Genomic DNA, 16,273 nt, shown 5'->3' with positions numbered 1-16,273 from the left:
CACAGTGAAGCACAAACATCAACAAGTGAAGTAACAACGAGCAAAGGGAGACTTTTGGACTTGTGTAGAGCTGCAACTAGCAATTATTTTGATAATCAGCTACTTTGTCGATTGGTCGATCTGGCAACTTGACTCTCAGAAATAATGTTAAATGCTTACAATAATTTCTTACAGCCTCTAAATGTATTCCATTTACTATCAAGGGAAACTACACAAAACAGCAGATTGAAACCAATAACATTTTGGTATTTTGGCTTAAAAAATTACTCAAAGTAATAATTTATTATCAAATTGTAGCCAGTTACTGTTCTGCTGATCGATTAATCAACAAATCCTTGATTTCTGTTGGATTTAGTTTACCAGCCCCGGCATGACGTGCTTCCACTATTTAAAGAAATAAAAGATAAGAGGTATGCACCATGTAAAACAAATATTTTTTTTGACAAAATAAACCCCTTAAATAATTCCATAAAAACAACTTTTGTTGATTTACTGTGAATTTTTATTTTCTTAAACCATTTTTGACATTTCTTTTCACATTCTTCTTGTGATAACGCTGAGCTTTAGCTAACAAAATCACTAAAGCACATCAACTCAGACCCAGTGAGTGTATGTGAAAGTGAATGCATGAATGACAGCGATAAAGAAAGTCAGGGAATAAAAATATATATTTAACTAACAATGCCCCAAAACAGCAGTATATTATGTAATAATGAAGACAACAACCATGTATCAGGTTTATATGAAACAATCAAATTACTGACAATAAAAAAAAATATTAAATTGCTTTTGACATGTTTTCCAGTAACAATTTCAAGTAACATCTGCACCACAGCACCATGTACGTTAGCTCTTACACACTTCATACTGTCCACCACAGTACCATTTAATATTTACTAATGGCTTACAGTACCACCAAATGTGCATTCAAACAACCCCACAAAAAATGCTCAAATATGGCACGTCAATAAATAATCAGTGCTATCAGCACAATGTCTGACATGCAAATACTAACGCAAGAAGAATGACCTCATCTAAACATTTTAAAAAAAAAGTGCATCTCAGACTTTGGCCAAGGTGAACAGATATAGTGTGACAAAAATGTATGAGTATTCTTCTGTGACATACACTGCACAACCACTAATAAGTCTTCTATTATCAGTCTTGACACTGTGAGGATTCCACACTGCACATGATCACCGTCTGGCACTATTCATGTCTGCAGGGTGGGTTGTGCTGCTTTCCCCTCTCATACTGGATCTGCCCTGCTCCCTGGCCTTCTCTGAGGGACCTGGACAGACACTTGTTGTGTCTGTGGGGGGAGAGTACGCAGAGCAGAGAAGACACATCTCCTCTGTGGCTCTGTATGCAGATGGGCTGGTAAAGCAATCTCACACCTCCCTCCAGGTCTCTCTGTCTTTCTGTGTCTGTCTCTCCTTCTAGGGGAGAAAGAAGTTGATCCGCTGGGGTATGGACTTGCATCCCTGGGCTGAGAACAGTCTCTCCTCTTTGGGGACATACAGCATCGCCTTGGCCACCTCATCCAGCGTAGCTTCATCCGTCTCCAGACCTCGTGCTGCATAGGCGTCCCGTGCACAGAGCTTGACATGGCGGTACTCCAGAGGAAGGAATGGCACAAAGAAGTCAATCAAGTGGCCGGACATCAGCTCACTCTGAGCAAACCCACCTGGGCGAAGAGAACCATAGAGACAAAATGCTAAGAAAATTACACAACTAAACTTACACCAACCAATGTTTGATATTATGATAGAAAAGACTCGCTGTAATATGAGAGGGTTGCTGGTAACACTGATCCCGGCTAGAATCAACACTCCAGTCTGCAGCTCTATGCATGCAGCTTTCAGCTACTTATCTTGGTCAATTAAAACAGTTAAGGAACTTTAAAAAAAAAGGTGTGCAGCTCACTCAGTAACAGACAAAGACACTTTCTGCCCAGGCCGAAGTAGGCCAGCACTGCAGCATACCTTGAGACTCCATAGTTTCTGCTCGTAGTCGATGCTCCAGGTCTTCCATACCGATGTCCTCTCGATTTTGACCAGAGTGCCAGAAGTCCAGCGCCACATCATTGATCGTTGCTCCACCAATATTACTGTAGAGACAACAGGCACGTCAAAACCATAATGTAAAAACTCTCCACCTGTTGACATCTGTGGAGGATTTGATTATGTCTGGTTTGGGTGGCTGCATCAATACCGTGAGGTCGTGGAAGGAGATTTTTTCATGTTTGTTTTCTTAAATATAGATTGTTCTTGGACAAATTATCACAGATTAGGGTTCACCAATAATTATCATCTTTAAATCCATTAACTTCAGATTTAACTAGCGTTACCTCGTTATTGTGATACAAATTCCTTTACTATTTTTAAGTTGGTCAAAAAAATGTATTTGAAAATGTAGTTTAATATAAATTCAACATGATTAATTAACATGTGCTTTTGTATATTTTAACTTACCATAGTGTTTTACTTATCCCTCTCCATCATATCACTGTATTACAACGATGTAGTGAAAAATGGGTTTCTATATTTGACTTTACAGATAATCCGTCAACCGAAATTGGAGTAATTGAAAACATGAAAAATCCACAAAGAGGACTAATGGAGACAGAGGGAGAAACATCTTTCATCGCAGATGAGCTGCCAGAGTACCTGGGCCAGAGGTTGCAATACATTTCTGAGTGGTAGTGACTTTCCAGCTTCAACAGACAGGACGTGCCTGATATATAAACCAACCTGAGGAAGAGGAAGAGAGCTCTGCGGTAGCTGGTGCCATCTACATTGTCATAGTGATCCATGTAGGGTTTGATGGCATCGATGAGACCTGGGTGAAGCTTCTCAGCCTCATCAAAGATAAACAGAGTCTGAGGGCAGCGCAACACCATGTCGCGGATCGCCTCTCTCAGCTGGCCCTGGATACAGGGAGGAAGACCAAATGAAAAAAAAAAAAATCACTAAAATCTCTAGATCTAGAAAAGAAAATGAAGACAACATTTCTTTTTACTCTGTTAATGTTTCAAGACAAGCAAAGCTTAAGTTTTAAGTGAAATAAATAATTTGAGTTTCACATTTTATAAAGAAAGATATTAAAGTAAATTATCGCTGTTATTGTAGCCAAAACCCCATAAAAATAACTAATTCCAACTGACATTAACATTACAGAAAAAAGCAGAAGAATTTGTACTCTGCTACGTCTTGTACAGCCATATTTATCTTTTATAAACATGTTTTTGCTCTATATAGAAATTACTTTTTTATTAATTTTACTTTTGAGACAGGTTAAAAACTAATTTCCATCTCACTTCAGTCATGTGGGTTTTAGAATTTATTATTAACCTTTAACCAACTACATCTAATTTATAAGAGAGATACATGGCACACATGTTCAGAAATCCAGTCCACATGTAGGCTACTGTGTCAACAGTACTTGGAAATCTAATGCAGTCATTGTGTAAAAATGTGTTTAAATGGGTCCTGTGACCTGGTTGGAGAGACACCAGGTTCCAAAAAGCCATGTATGTTAGTACTTGTAAGGTCAATGTTTGATTTGAAGCACTCCTCATTCTGCTGCATTACAACACACAGTCGTTTCGCAAGCGGGGGTCCCAAAGACCACTGCCAGCAACTCTGTGCCAAGAGGGCTCTGCATGTCTTACCTTGTACGTGTCCACCAGTCTGGCGTGTGGGAAGTGGAACGGGGCGATGAACAGTCGGACACACTCACTCTTCACCCCGTCACGATACAGGTTATCGGCGATGATCCGGGCCACAAAGTTCTTGCCGGTGCCGGACCAGCCATGGAATGAGAGTGTCAGTGGCTTGTTGGACTCCGGGTTGTTGATAAAACCCTGGATGGCTTTCAGAACCACAGACTGAGCCAGGTGCTGCCCATGGAGCCTTGTTTGAAGGTCTCTCGCCAGACCTGCACATGAGCGCACGCTTAAAAATGACACTGTAAGATAACAGTCCTATCACAGATGCATCGCTCTGCCTAAATACTAAAATTTGTTTTTACAGTATATATATATATATGTGTTTCTTTAAAATATGTGATTCACCTGCTTATACATTTAAGGGCCCAAAATGCTTTTTAAAATTTCATTTTATTTTTTATTTAAGGGACAGTGCATATTAATGAACATATTAGCTTTTCAGCAATGTAAATATGCCAGATTTAGCCCAAAGGCTATTTTCCATCTGTCCCTTGCAGGTCGTCACAAGGTACAAAGCAACACAATTAAACATTAAATTAAATATATAATACAACACAGGAGGACAGCTGTAGGGAGTTTGCGCTATCTATAACCTGGAGTGATTGGCATAATCATGCATGCCATATAATATGCAGTAGTCTTTGCTCGGTTTGTTGCTAGAGCACATGAAATTATATTTAGGTTGAGAAGCTATTCCATGTATCTCAGTCCTGCTCAGCATAAACAGCATGTTGCTACAGTCAAGCAGACATATTCATTGGAGTTAATCTAAATCATCTAAAGTCTCTCTACAACTCAATGAAGCCAAGCAGCAGCTGTGCTCTGGTCCAAACTCAAATCTTAAAGCCAAAATAATAAAGAATTCTTTACTTTCTTTATCATTTTGTTTTCCTTAGGGTGAAAATTTTTCCCAAACACAATTAAACCATTAAAATTCAGGGTTTGGAGAAAAGCTGAATTACACATCAGTCTGACCTCTTGTAAATACCATTATTATAATACACACTCATGCACAGGGCCATATAAGACATGCCAACCACAGGGCTGGAGTGTGATACCTGTAATGTTGTTAGTAATCCTGCAGTCTCCAGATTCGCAGCACTGGCCCAGGCTACAGTACCACTGATGCAGCAGGCTAACGTAGTCCTGAGGGAAACCTGCCCAAAGGTCCCTGATAGGAACTGCTCACATCAACAGCAAAACAACGAGTCAGTGCTGTAACCACTTAGTAATAACACATATCACGAGTCAAGCATGTATGTCAACAAGAAATGGCTCTATGTGACATGCAGCTAGCGTTATACAGGACAGCATAGAAATGGTGGTCCAGTATTAACGTTACATAATACCTTCGTTGCTGTATCGTTTCATGCCTCTTACCTTGCTGTGTAGCATCATCCTGGTTGGGCTGACAATCGCCTTCCCATATATTACAATAAATATAATTAAAATAGTAAGTGGAAACATTGGAAATTCTGTCGAACTGGAAGAAGTTGGCCTCCGCGGACCGAGCCCAGAGCAAAGGCAGCAACAACCGCGCAAACATGAGTGAAAAGGCTGGTCCGAGGCGGTGGAAACGAGACAACGCCGCGTCCCGATCTCGCTTTCCCATCTAAACCTGGCGACCTGCTGAGTGTGGGATGTTTACCCCCTCTCGCCTGGGCAGCGAAAGAGGGGCGCTCGTTTTGCTTGCGTGTACTGCTACTTAGCTCCGCCAGTCTTCAAAGGGATTGCTATTGCCTACCTCGGGGCATTTACTACATTCCACTTATATGGAGTAAATCAAATGGACACATAGCCGTTAAAGTTAGTGTGAACACTGCACCCGCCCCTGATACACCCAGGTGTACAAAAACTCCTCATATTTGGCAAAGAGACTCCAATGAAACCGCAAGTGTTCAATTGCTAGTTGCGTCATTTCCGTGATGTTATGATAGTCATGGACAAAGTCCTAAGTGGATTTTACACAGTGTATTTTGGTGACAGTTTCAGACGGTTGTAGGCTTATTTGTTCGATGACAAATAAAACATGTTTTTATATGAAATTCCTGTTTCAGCTGTGCTGTTTGAAATCCAAATGCGACAGCGCCACCCCGCGGTGGTTAGTCGGCTTTACCTCTGCCTTCACAGCGTTATTTCCATTCAGTACATATCGTTAGTCTGTCCAGTTTTGTTGAACCGACATCTAGCTCATGACACATCCTTCTGGCTGATCTGCATCAGTGTATTTGGCCGAGTACATTTAGTGACCATCATGTACTAGAAGCCTGTAGGGTGTTGGCCAAGACCTTTACACAGTCATTTGTACCACCATGTTACAGCAAAATGTGCACTTTACCAGTGCCATTTAATTGGTCCTCTATTAAAAAAAAAAAAAAGACAAAGAAACATTGTTTTAATATTTATTGACACATTACACCACATGTACTTCATAGTGATGTTGTTCAGACTCTGGTCACTATCCAAACAGCAATGCATCTGAGAAAGAAGGTTTAACAATTATTACAGGGCAATTCCCTACCCCACCCCCATCATGATACTCTTGTAAATCTGCAAGCTTACTCAGTTGAGGATAGCATCCAGGTTGCACCATGGGGCCCAAGGTCTTCACTGCATCATTAAGAGAACATACATGTCTCATTAAAATCAGAACCAACACCACAACACAGGAAGTTTGTTTAGACCACACAACCTCAGACAAAAATGGAACGGTAAGGGATATAATCATGAGCATCATTTGGCAGAATCTTTTCATCATAGGTGGTGGCCAATATTGTGAGATGTCACCCACAGAATCAGAAATCTTGAAGACTGAACATGGACACCTGCTTACCAGAGGTCAGCCTGAGATCCAGCTCTTTCCTGAGATGGGAGGGAAAAATATATATATAAATTACAAGTCCGTGACTGGTTGATTAAAGCTCAAGTCACTTGGTTACTCAGTAACAGATTGTCCACATTTTAGTTCAGGTCAGACATTTGTCAATACATCACTGAACCCATAGCAGCCATTTTGTATTTGCAAAACCTGCAGTCTCACCTGAGTCCATCTCATTTGCTCTTCAAATGAGCCTCTGAAGGGAATAGTAACCTGAAGAGACACATAGCATAAGGTCAATATGCACACCAAACTGTGGGATAAACAGTCACACTGACCACATCAGCTAGAGCTAATTGAAGTGACTCCATAGTTTATAGTCAGTCTTCACTTATCATCACACAGGTCAGTCTATGGGGATCAAATAAGGGTTGACAGCAACCGAGATCCAACTTACATGTGCAACTCTTTCAGACCCAGATGGTTCAATTTTGGTACCAAGCTGTGATTCATTTGTGCAGAAGCGCTACTAGTTTAATATCAAAAACATGACTCAAGTTTGATAAGTCATGCTACTGGTCATCTGGGTCTGATGTGCTTCGTTGCATCAATACTCACCATGCTTGCAAGTCAACTTGTCCTCATGAGTAAATCCCACTTGTTCTGCAAAGTCAGAACAGTTTCATGTTAATTATGTTATATCTATAAGAACCTTGTTTCACTATTAACAAAGCAGATCAGAATAAATGACTAACTTCCTCAACTGGATCAGAGACCTGATTCACATTCATCACATCTGAATGATATTTGATTTAGAGTCCAAGTATGTAATGCACTTACCAACACAAAGCTGTTATGATTGACAGCAATGTTTTACATATCTGGATGGGACAAGACAAGACCTTTGTCATTAACATGCTTCAAACACTTGAGGGACAAGTTGACAGTTACAGTTGACACATCAGCTAGGAGCGAAAGACAATACATGTTCTTCATGGTTCATCTGCTGAACTATGCACTCATCATTGTATCAAGTGTCATTGTTGTTGCAAGTCTGACTTCCAACTCACCGTTCTTTGGCTTTTTGTACTGCCAGACAGCTTCTGAAAAAGGAGTAGACAATTAGTAATCACTTCATAAATTAAGCTGCCTCACCAGTATCAACAGCTGACATCTCAGCTAGGAGCGAAAGACAATACATGTTCTTCATGGTTCATCTGCTGAACTATGCACTCATCATTGAGTCAGGCCATTTTGTTTTATTAAAAAGGGATGTTTAAGAGCACAAAATTAAACTCACTTGTTTTTAATCCAAGAATATTAAGTCTGGATCCATGATGAGCCATCTGAAAGTCAAACACCAAATGTTAATATAAGCCCAAATTTTAAGTATGCAGGCATTTCTTAAACAGCACTGCATCAGTTAAAAGTAATCTTTCATTCTTTTTCAGAGAGATTCCCATTGTTTTGTAAACAAAAGTCATCATTGACAGTTTGTGTTGAGATTGAGAAGCAAACATAGGTTGTCCCAGTACCTGCTCCAGGTGCTGACTGGTCAAGTTAGCCAATCCAAGTGCACCTACAGGAACACAACATAAATTAGCAAGCCAACACATCTTAGGAACTACTAGGTCTCAAGTTCTGTGCCTCAGATAGATCAACTGGTGGGTTGAGATTATCGTCATCCATCTTGTCGAGAGTAGCAAATAAGAGTCATCACAGCAGCACAGGGAAGACTTGCAACCCAAGACAGACTGATGCTTCTCTGGGTGTCGCAATGCAGACAGTACAGCCAATTTGTTACTCTGCATCCATTAGACACTCAAACAGCTAAGTGTATTCAACCATGGGTCTACAACTGAGGGGACTCATGCACGGATGTCAATTTGATATGATATAACTGATTAAAGTTATGTTTAGTGTGCATTTTAAATCTCCTTTGCCATACCGACGGCACAAAGTCAGTCTTTACATTAACTACCTAACACTACAATTCTTAGTGGGGTCAAGCACAGCCATCAGACACAATTTTAAACTACTGCCTAAGGTGTGATGCAAGCACAGACATCTACTGTTGTGAGAGTTAGCAACAACTCCGGACACCTCAGAGAAGCATAAAGCAATCTTAACTACCATTCAGAACTTGATCCTCACCTGCTCAAGTGCCTCCCAGTGCTTTGTGTCTTGAGGCCTGTGGAGATGCACTTTAGTAAAATACTGGTACATGTGTTACAGTGCAAACACACTATAGTGTCAAGTCTCAGGGTGAAATTGCTCAGAAATCACTTCTGTCCACTACTCTTATACAAAATCATCACCGACTTAGTGTTAAATTAAGTAGATTTGGGTTTATTTAACTCACCAGCATGACACTTTATGCAGTTCAAGACTTAAAGTGATCTTCCTGAACCTGAAGAAAGGAAAGCACTTGTTAATGTTGCACTTCTTGCAGGCTTTTAATCTGATGAAAGAAAGTGCAGCATATAGGCCTACTTTAACTTTCAAAGCAACGTATGGTTCCTTACCATGTGGCGTCCATCTTCATTTTATAGCGAGCCTGTAGACAAGCCTGCAAACAAAAGACCGATACATATACAGTCAGTAACTTAGTTTTAATCTACGCAAGTTATTTAAGGTTTTAAATATCAAGTTATGGATAAAAATAAGCTGTAGGCCTACACCCAGTAGCTAACAGCACAGAAGCTGTTAGCTAAAAGCTAACGTTAGGCTACAGCTATTTTAAGACGTTGTCCCATGTGGTCAGAAGAGTTGGCGTTTCTTCAGGTTTACTCAGATGTCCCTACCAACATTTATTTCATCATGTATTCATGGGACAGTGATATAGCTAGGTTATTGTAGAATAATAGTGAAAGACTCGCTAGTTAGCATCGCAACATGCGCAATGAAGCAGAAGGCCTCCGCCACGTGCTTCATAGTAATTCACATTATTTCAATCACGAAGAAGTGTTAAAGAAAAAAAACACAGCACAGGCTTAGAAGAATAACTATATGCATGTAATACCCCGCTTTCAAAGTTAAAAACTCAATAACTTCACGACAGTAAAGCAGATAAACACACTTGCACAGAAAAAACATAATTACCTGATCCATGAAACGAGGAGTGAGGCCAGACAGACGGTGCACAGCCTTTTTATAGGGGATGTCACAAAGGATGATGGGAAAAATTTATGCAACGACTAGCGCCCCTGTTGGTCATGTTGAAAACAAAATATTAAAATAACTATTTTTTAATTCACCGCCATTTATTTATTGACATTATAAACAGCAGTTAGACTAAAACAATCTTAACTCGGGTCCATCAGGGTTAATTATTGTTTCTGGGGCTCTCAACCCCATCTCACCATCTTCCTCAGTGCACGGAGTTTGCATCATTACTGAGCTAAGTTAAATCCTTCTGCTACATGCGGTTGAAAGTTCTAGGGGGGGAAAATACTATATGGACCTACAGGTAGCCTACGTTTATTTTTATTTTCTTTGGTCAGTGTAAATTAAATAAACTGAAACTCAACGTTAACTACACTGTACATTGTGAAATTGCACAAAGTAAACTTCAATTCAATTCAGCATTATTGGCATGAATGTCAGACAACAATATTGCCAGCTTATGATACAAAAGTAGCCTACAATTAATTTCATACAGTTCATTAAATAAAGTAAATAAAACAGTAAAAGTGTGTGTTTCCATCCATCCATCGTCAAACCGCGTATCCTGCATACAGGGTCGCGGGGGGCTGGAGCCAATCCCAATTTACATCGGGCGAAAGACCATCGCAGGGAAGTGTGTGTGTTTGTGTGTGTTAAAATAAAATAATAATAATAAACACTGTGTGTGTGTGTGTGTGTGTGTGTGTGTGTGTGTGTGTGTGTGTGTGTGTGTGTTGTGAATTCAATTTAAACTTTGTCTTATTAAAATGTAAAATATAATCCCTTTCTGTTTACTCATAATTGTGCTGAATCTACAGTTGATGCGTATCAGATTTTCTGACAATGATGCTACTGAGCTTAGTGTACTTGCAAAGGCTGGATTTCAAAGTTGCCAACTGCCCTAGATTTATTGGAGTTCAATAATTTAATTATCAAGTGCATAGAATTTAGTAGGGAAGGTACCAATTTCCAGCGAAAAAATCTAGTTTTAAAAAGATTACTTAAGTTTTTATTGTGCTGACATGGTGCATGATCTCTACGCTTACTATAATCTAATTGACACACAGAAAACTTGAGATGACCAGTTAGTGTTCTTATAACATATAGGTTGGTCGCTGGATGAATAAGGCAGTTACATACACTGCTCAAAAAATGAAGGGAACACTTGAATCACAATGTCTGGCGATGCTCCTGATGATAAGGCAGATGGTGTCCTGGGGGATCTCCTCCCAGACTCTCTCTCTGGCAGAGCTCCTTCTGTTCATCCTCGCACAAAGAGCGGGTCCTGCTGCTGGGTTGTTGCTGTTCAGCTCTCCTTGTGTAACAGCCTGTCTCCTGATATCTCCTCCATCCTCTTGAGACTGCTGGGAGACACACCAAACCTTCTTGTGACAGCACTATGGATGTGCCATCCTGGAGGAGCTGGACTTCCTGTACAACCGTAATGGGCTGCAGGTACCACCTCATGCTACCAGTAGTGACAAGGCCACCATCAACATGCAAAACTAGAGAACAATCAGCCAGGAAGGATAAGGAGAGAGCAATTGTCTGTGGCCATCGCCTGCAAAACCGAAATTCCCTTTGGGGGGTTGTCTTGCTGTTGCCTCTCCAGTGCACCTGTTGTCACTTTTATTTGCACCAAAACAGGTGACATTGATTCACAATAGCAAACGTTTCCTAACTGGATAGATTGATTTCCCTAATGTTACACTGTGATCATTAGGTGTTCCCTTATTTGTTTTGAACATTGTAGTTTGCCATGTGCACTGTACTTAATGGGATCTTGAGGGTTAACAGGGTACATCCACACACACATAAGGTGGGGGCCTAACAGCAATGCTCAGGGATGGCATGTTCACCCTGCATGCTTGTCTGAAATAACCATGACAATATCTTGCAGGAATACACTCATGGAGATTTAATATTATGCATCAATAAACAGGAAAATCTGATACAATCAATTGTTATGATCAAAATGAAATAAAAAATACATTTTGATAGCGCTCCATCAGGCGATACGGAGTGATACTGAAATGTATGGCAAGGCCTCGATTCAATATAATTTACAAAGACAAAACATGGAGGAACAAAACAATAGCTTCAAATTTAGCTTGGACTCGAATTTCATGTGGCTTGTTTCTAAACGCATTTTTGTACGCTTTAGAGGAGGGTTAAATTCAACAGCTGAAATACAGGTATCAAGATTTTTAAATTGTATGGTCACTTTATGTGTAGTAAACACTAGGAATATGTTTGTTTTATATAGCCCATCACCACATTAAATGGTTTTAATATTCATTTAAATCAACCAGATTACTTTTCATACAGGCAAAATATCTAGAACACACAATAATCAAATCTCGAATGTTAACCAGAAAGACAACAAGGGACTCTACAGCATTAACTGATATTCTTGGGCATTTTCAGGTAAAATCTTTATTTTTCCATTTCATCCAAATATCATTGCATTCAGATCAAACTATGTAGCTGTAAATAAGAGAATGAATGATGGTTCAAAAAAGCAGAGGTGTACAGTAGGATAAATATTGCCCTCTATGTGGTTGCCATCTTGAAAAACACTGGACAAAAATCACACGCAGTTTACAAGAAAACTGAACCCGGTAGCACACAGTCTGGACTCTAGCAGCACTATGAAACAGCAGCAGTTTCAAAAGTCTACTCTGGCTCATCGTTTTCAGACAAGAGTTTACCATCCAGGAGTCCACTTCGACATCTGTGTGTTTGGAGATGAAACAGGTGATGTGTGGAACAAAAGGGAGACTTTGCAGACTCAGAGCTAGTCTCACATCCTCATCATGGACCAGTGATTTATAAAGACAAAAATATGTAAACAATCATTTGTTCATAAATGCCTTCAGGTAACATGGAAACATTTCTAGAGGATTGATTGTTCTCTGTCCAGATCAACACCCCTTGAGCCTTTTATCTAAACCTTTTTGGCATAATCGACACCCACATCTCTATATTGCATATATTCCATAACTATCATGACTCTCCCAATCAGGTTGTTCAGATGGCTTATTTAGAGCGTTGTCTGGTTAACACTTGAGCCAAAAACAAAAAGAGTCACAAAGTTAATTTTAAATGGGAACAAAACCTCAAAAGGGTGAATGGAATGATTCCTAAAGATGTAAAGCCATCAAGTTTATATTCTCAAATATTTTACACTATTGCCAGAAAGAAAAACAAGAGCATTTAAAATAAAAAAGAATATATATTTATATATCCATCATATGTATATAAACAACAGTTACAACTAGTTGCAGGCAAGCGGAGAATTCCTCCTCCGCCGCTTTAAGATTCATCCATTCCACCGTTATAAGGCTGTCAGACTCTCGGAGGGGGCAGCAGCTTTCATTCCTCAGTCACCAGATTCCCTGAGATGTAGAGCGCCGTTTTTATTTATTTATTTGATTTGAACACCATCAACCACACACCCCTTGCTACCCCCCCCTACCCCATTAAAAACCGTTTGTGTAGGGAAACGAGTGCTGCTCTGGCTCGTCCTGTGGAGCTGATGAAGGGTGCGGTCGTGAAATTGACGGACACAGTTGTGAGACGAGACGCGTCGACCCTCCCGTCTCCACTTTGCGCTGCCGAGTCTCATGGTGGCGGGTGGTGTGTATCGGTGGAAGTGACATTGCCCAAATAAGGAGAGGAGCTTTACTAATTTTCATGTTACATCTTAGATGCTTTTCCATTGGATTTCATTCATTTCCATATTGTTATTTTACAGTCAAATGCAAAGCTGTGTACATGTTCAATCATCAGTCATTCCAAGGCTTGGAAAAGAAGTGGTTTTGCAAAAGAGTTCTTATGAAGACTCTGTTGTGTGTGCATTTCTTTATGCATATGTATGTATGTGCGTGTATCAGAGTGTGCACATTGTTCTCAGTGCCTCTGAGAGGCTAATCTCTTTAATAGAGGCTCATCGTAGACCCAGCACTCCCCGTCCTCATGGAATAGCTGCAGAAACACACCAGCAATAACAATTAGACTCAAATGTTTGAAACGAATATATAAGATCCAATAAAACAACAACATTATCTGACATTTCTGATATTGATCAACACTGATCCTTGTCTACTGGTGAAATAGAGGTGTTTGATCTGTCACATTTCAAGGATGGGATGCAAAAGATGCATGTTAATGCCTTAGCATTTTGTGAGCATTATGTTCATGTTCTTTGTGGTGGGTGAAGAACAGGCAGACAGCCTCACCCTGGTCTCCCATTGCTGCTCGTTCTCCTTCCTCTCTCTGGCTTCGCCCCTTTGTTTCTCCTCCAGCCGATGTTTGGCATCTGTTGCTGCATCAATGTCTTTCAGCTTCAGGTTCAATGTCACATCTCTCCACAATCTGATGAATTAAAAAGGGGGTGAAGAAAATCAAACACTCAAAGAAAGTTTATTTCTGAGTGAAGGACTTTGTCTCTGGGTCCTATGTCCCATGATACGCAAGACTGTTCTCACCTTCGGGACTCGTAGTCGAGCTGGTCTTCCAGCTTTCTCACTTTCTTCTTAACGATGCCTATCCTCTTAGTGTCTATGAACACTGTGTTCTCCTAGAAACACAATAAACACATTTATGTATTAATGCATGTATTTGTTTTAGGCAGTTATTCCCCGGTGCAACGAATGCCTACATTTTGTTTTGGTTCAACTAATGAGTTATTGCTTTTGTGCCTCAAGTAATTTTTCATTAATATGTAGCCCCCACCGACAAATAAAAAAAGAGAAGAGAAATGGGGAAAATGAAAATAAAGGACTCACTCCAGTTGCCCACTTGGCATACATCACTCCGTTCCATTCTCCTTCAATGGAGCAGAAAGACTTCTTATCATTAGGTGGACTGAAAGACAAAAAGGAAACAATAATGATATATTTCATTAAAAAGGGCAGGGTCTTTCATCCAATATCAGACTGTAAAATGTGATTTCAGTTGTATTGTGCAACCATTTTCCTCTTACAAAATCTCAGCGGTGATCCTGTGCTTCTTTCCACCGTAGAAGGGTTTGGTGTGGAACACGATGTTAGCACTATAGCCCGACTTGGAGCAGGAGATGTTGCACTCCCCACCCAGCTCCACCCACGGCACAGTCAGAATCGACCTGGACAGACAGGCTCGAGTTAGTGAAGCACACATTAATGACCAGATGTGATTCATTGGTGACACGGACAGACGGTAGGATTACAGTAACACGCACCTGCCATATCCGTTAGGGAAGGTGAGGATGTAGTGTTCATCGTGCTCCAAACAAGACACACAACCTAAAACAAGACCAGAGAATGATTATTACAACCATGTGAAGTTGTGGCAGTAAAGTGTGTCAAGATTCAGATTTTGGAGTGTATGAAGAGGTGCTCTCGAGTACCTTGGCCAATATTGTGGACACCTATGGACATGCCTAAGAATTTAGACTTAGTCCAGATATGAGCGTTGAACTGGATCTTCTTACTTAAACACTCTGCATAGAATGCAGAAACTAAAAAAGAGGAGAGAAAATAAAGTGACAACAACTCAGTAAAAGAGAAAATGCGGCAAACAAGCAATAAGCTTGCGCCATTAAAACTTTGTCAAACAATTTCATTAATATTTAAAAAATTAAGATAAGTCTACATGTGATCAACAGCCTGTATTTTGCTTTCCAAGTATTTTAGCCTCTAAAATGATGTAAAAAATTAGTGGTTCATGGTGACTTTCAAAAAATGATCAGTGTCCATCAGGGTTTTCTTGAGCCTACATGTCAAATGGTTTAAAAAGTGCTGTGTTATTGCTCAGAAGAAAATGGTTTGACACTCACTGGGTGGGTGGTGAGAGACCTGCTCTGCCACAAACTGCACACTGTTTGCTGAGGACCATGGAACTGGACCGTCCGATACCGTCTCCTGCAGGGTGGAGGACAGGAGACGGATTCAGAATAGACAGAGAATGGCGCTTTTTCATGTTACACATATACAAGATATGAAAAACTCAATAAATTTTGTAACTATGTAAACAACATTAAAATGAAGGTGTGGTGGTGTGTGCTATAAAAGGTATATTTTTAAAATTATTTTACAACACAGGTTTGTATAATGATATAAAGTGGACACCAGTCTGTTCAATTAAGTTCATATTTTTTGAAATGCAATAAATCAGGCATTGTTTAACATTAATCTGTGGTGAAAAGATGAGATTCAGTACCACAGCTGATTTTATTTCAGCCACAAAAGCTAATTTTCATTGTCCAAAGTAGTCAAGAACCAACTAGGGCTGCAGAGGCATGCGGTCTCACCGTTTGGGGGGGAGGCTCCTCGGTTTCGCTGGGTAGATCCCAGTGGCAGTAGAAGACTTCTCCCAGGATTGGGTTGTAAGGTTTCTTGGCCACTGAACCTTTCCTCCCTGCATGGAAAGCTGACAGGTACCACTTTACCACATGCACCATGCGCTCCCGGGGCTCCGGCTGCTCAGCGATACTAGTGGAAGTCCAAAGATTGAGTTAACCTACATAATGTTTTACCATTTCTGAATTTTTTTATATACTTGTATATATCTGTGAT

General features: G+C 40.2%; 2 protein-coding genes and 7 non-coding genes across 13 annotated transcripts in view; all 9 read right to left on the bottom strand.

The window, feature by feature from the left end:
* Positions 1–479: 479 nt before the first annotated feature.
* Positions 480–5,586, bottom strand: tor3a (torsin family 3, member A). Its single transcript, XM_038715921.1, has 6 exons — positions 5,111–5,586; positions 4,789–4,911; positions 3,674–3,939; positions 2,754–2,929; positions 1,986–2,110; positions 480–1,687 (listed from the first exon to the last, which is right to left on the bottom strand). The coding sequence occupies exons 1-6, from the start codon at positions 5,340–5,342 to the stop codon at positions 1,440–1,442; spliced, it is 1,170 nt and encodes a 389-aa protein (XP_038571849.1). The 5' UTR covers positions 5,343–5,586; the 3' UTR covers positions 480–1,439.
* An 833-nt stretch (positions 5,587–6,419) lies between these two features.
* Positions 6,420–6,493, bottom strand: LOC119901421. Its single transcript, XR_005444198.1, has one exon. It is a non-coding gene; the product is annotated as a small nucleolar RNA SNORD47 (small nucleolar RNA).
* Positions 6,494–6,665: 172 nt separating this feature from the next.
* On the bottom strand, positions 6,666–6,729 carry LOC119901426. The gene has a single exon (XR_005444203.1). It is a non-coding gene; the product is annotated as a small nucleolar RNA SNORD78 (small nucleolar RNA).
* Positions 6,730–7,501: 772 nt separating this feature from the next.
* LOC119901423 lies at positions 7,502–7,582 on the bottom strand. The gene has a single exon (XR_005444200.1). It is a non-coding gene; the product is annotated as a small nucleolar RNA snR60/Z15/Z230/Z193/J17 (small nucleolar RNA).
* A 133-nt stretch (positions 7,583–7,715) lies between these two features.
* On the bottom strand, positions 7,716–7,797 carry LOC119901424. The gene has a single exon (XR_005444201.1). It is a non-coding gene; the product is annotated as a small nucleolar RNA snR60/Z15/Z230/Z193/J17 (small nucleolar RNA).
* Positions 7,798–7,960: 163 nt separating this feature from the next.
* LOC119901429 lies at positions 7,961–8,043 on the bottom strand. Its single transcript, XR_005444206.1, has one exon. It is a non-coding gene; the product is annotated as a small nucleolar RNA SNORD79 (small nucleolar RNA).
* A 761-nt stretch (positions 8,044–8,804) lies between these two features.
* On the bottom strand, positions 8,805–8,871 carry LOC119901427. The gene has a single exon (XR_005444204.1). It is a non-coding gene; the product is annotated as a small nucleolar RNA SNORD75 (small nucleolar RNA).
* Positions 8,872–9,299: 428 nt separating this feature from the next.
* On the bottom strand, positions 9,300–9,381 carry LOC119901422. Its single transcript, XR_005444199.1, has one exon. It is a non-coding gene; the product is annotated as a small nucleolar RNA SNORD74 (small nucleolar RNA).
* A 2,732-nt stretch (positions 9,382–12,113) lies between these two features.
* osbpl9 (oxysterol binding protein-like 9) overlaps positions 12,114–16,273 on the bottom strand; it is a 30,923-nt gene continuing 26,763 nt past the window's right edge. For all 5 annotated transcript variants that reach the window (XM_038715916.1, XM_038715917.1, XM_038715919.1 and 2 more), the window contains 9 exons: positions 16,009–16,189; positions 15,535–15,619; positions 15,106–15,216; positions 14,938–15,001; positions 14,701–14,841; positions 14,504–14,582; positions 14,204–14,295; positions 13,955–14,090; positions 12,114–13,700 (listed from right to left, as the gene is read on the bottom strand). In XM_038715916.1, coding sequence (XP_038571844.1) covers positions 13,626–13,700; positions 13,955–14,090; positions 14,204–14,295; positions 14,504–14,582; positions 14,701–14,841; positions 14,938–15,001; positions 15,106–15,216; positions 15,535–15,619; positions 16,009–16,189 — 964 coding nt within the window. In that variant the 3' untranslated portion in view covers positions 12,114–13,625. The remainder of the gene's footprint in view (positions 13,701–13,954; positions 14,091–14,203; positions 14,296–14,503; positions 14,583–14,700; positions 14,842–14,937; positions 15,002–15,105; positions 15,217–15,534; positions 15,620–16,008; positions 16,190–16,273) is intronic.

The sequence above is a fragment of the Micropterus salmoides genome, unplaced genomic scaffold, assembly GCF_014851395.1.
Source record: "Micropterus salmoides isolate LMB-PRFRI ecotype aquatic unplaced genomic scaffold, ASM1485139v1 Ms_hic_scaffold_13, whole genome shotgun sequence".
Taxonomy (NCBI): Eukaryota; Metazoa; Chordata; class Actinopteri; order Centrarchiformes; family Centrarchidae; genus Micropterus; species Micropterus salmoides.
The sequence above is the reverse complement of the archived record's forward strand: the minus strand, read 5'-3'. Positions and strand labels throughout refer to the sequence as shown.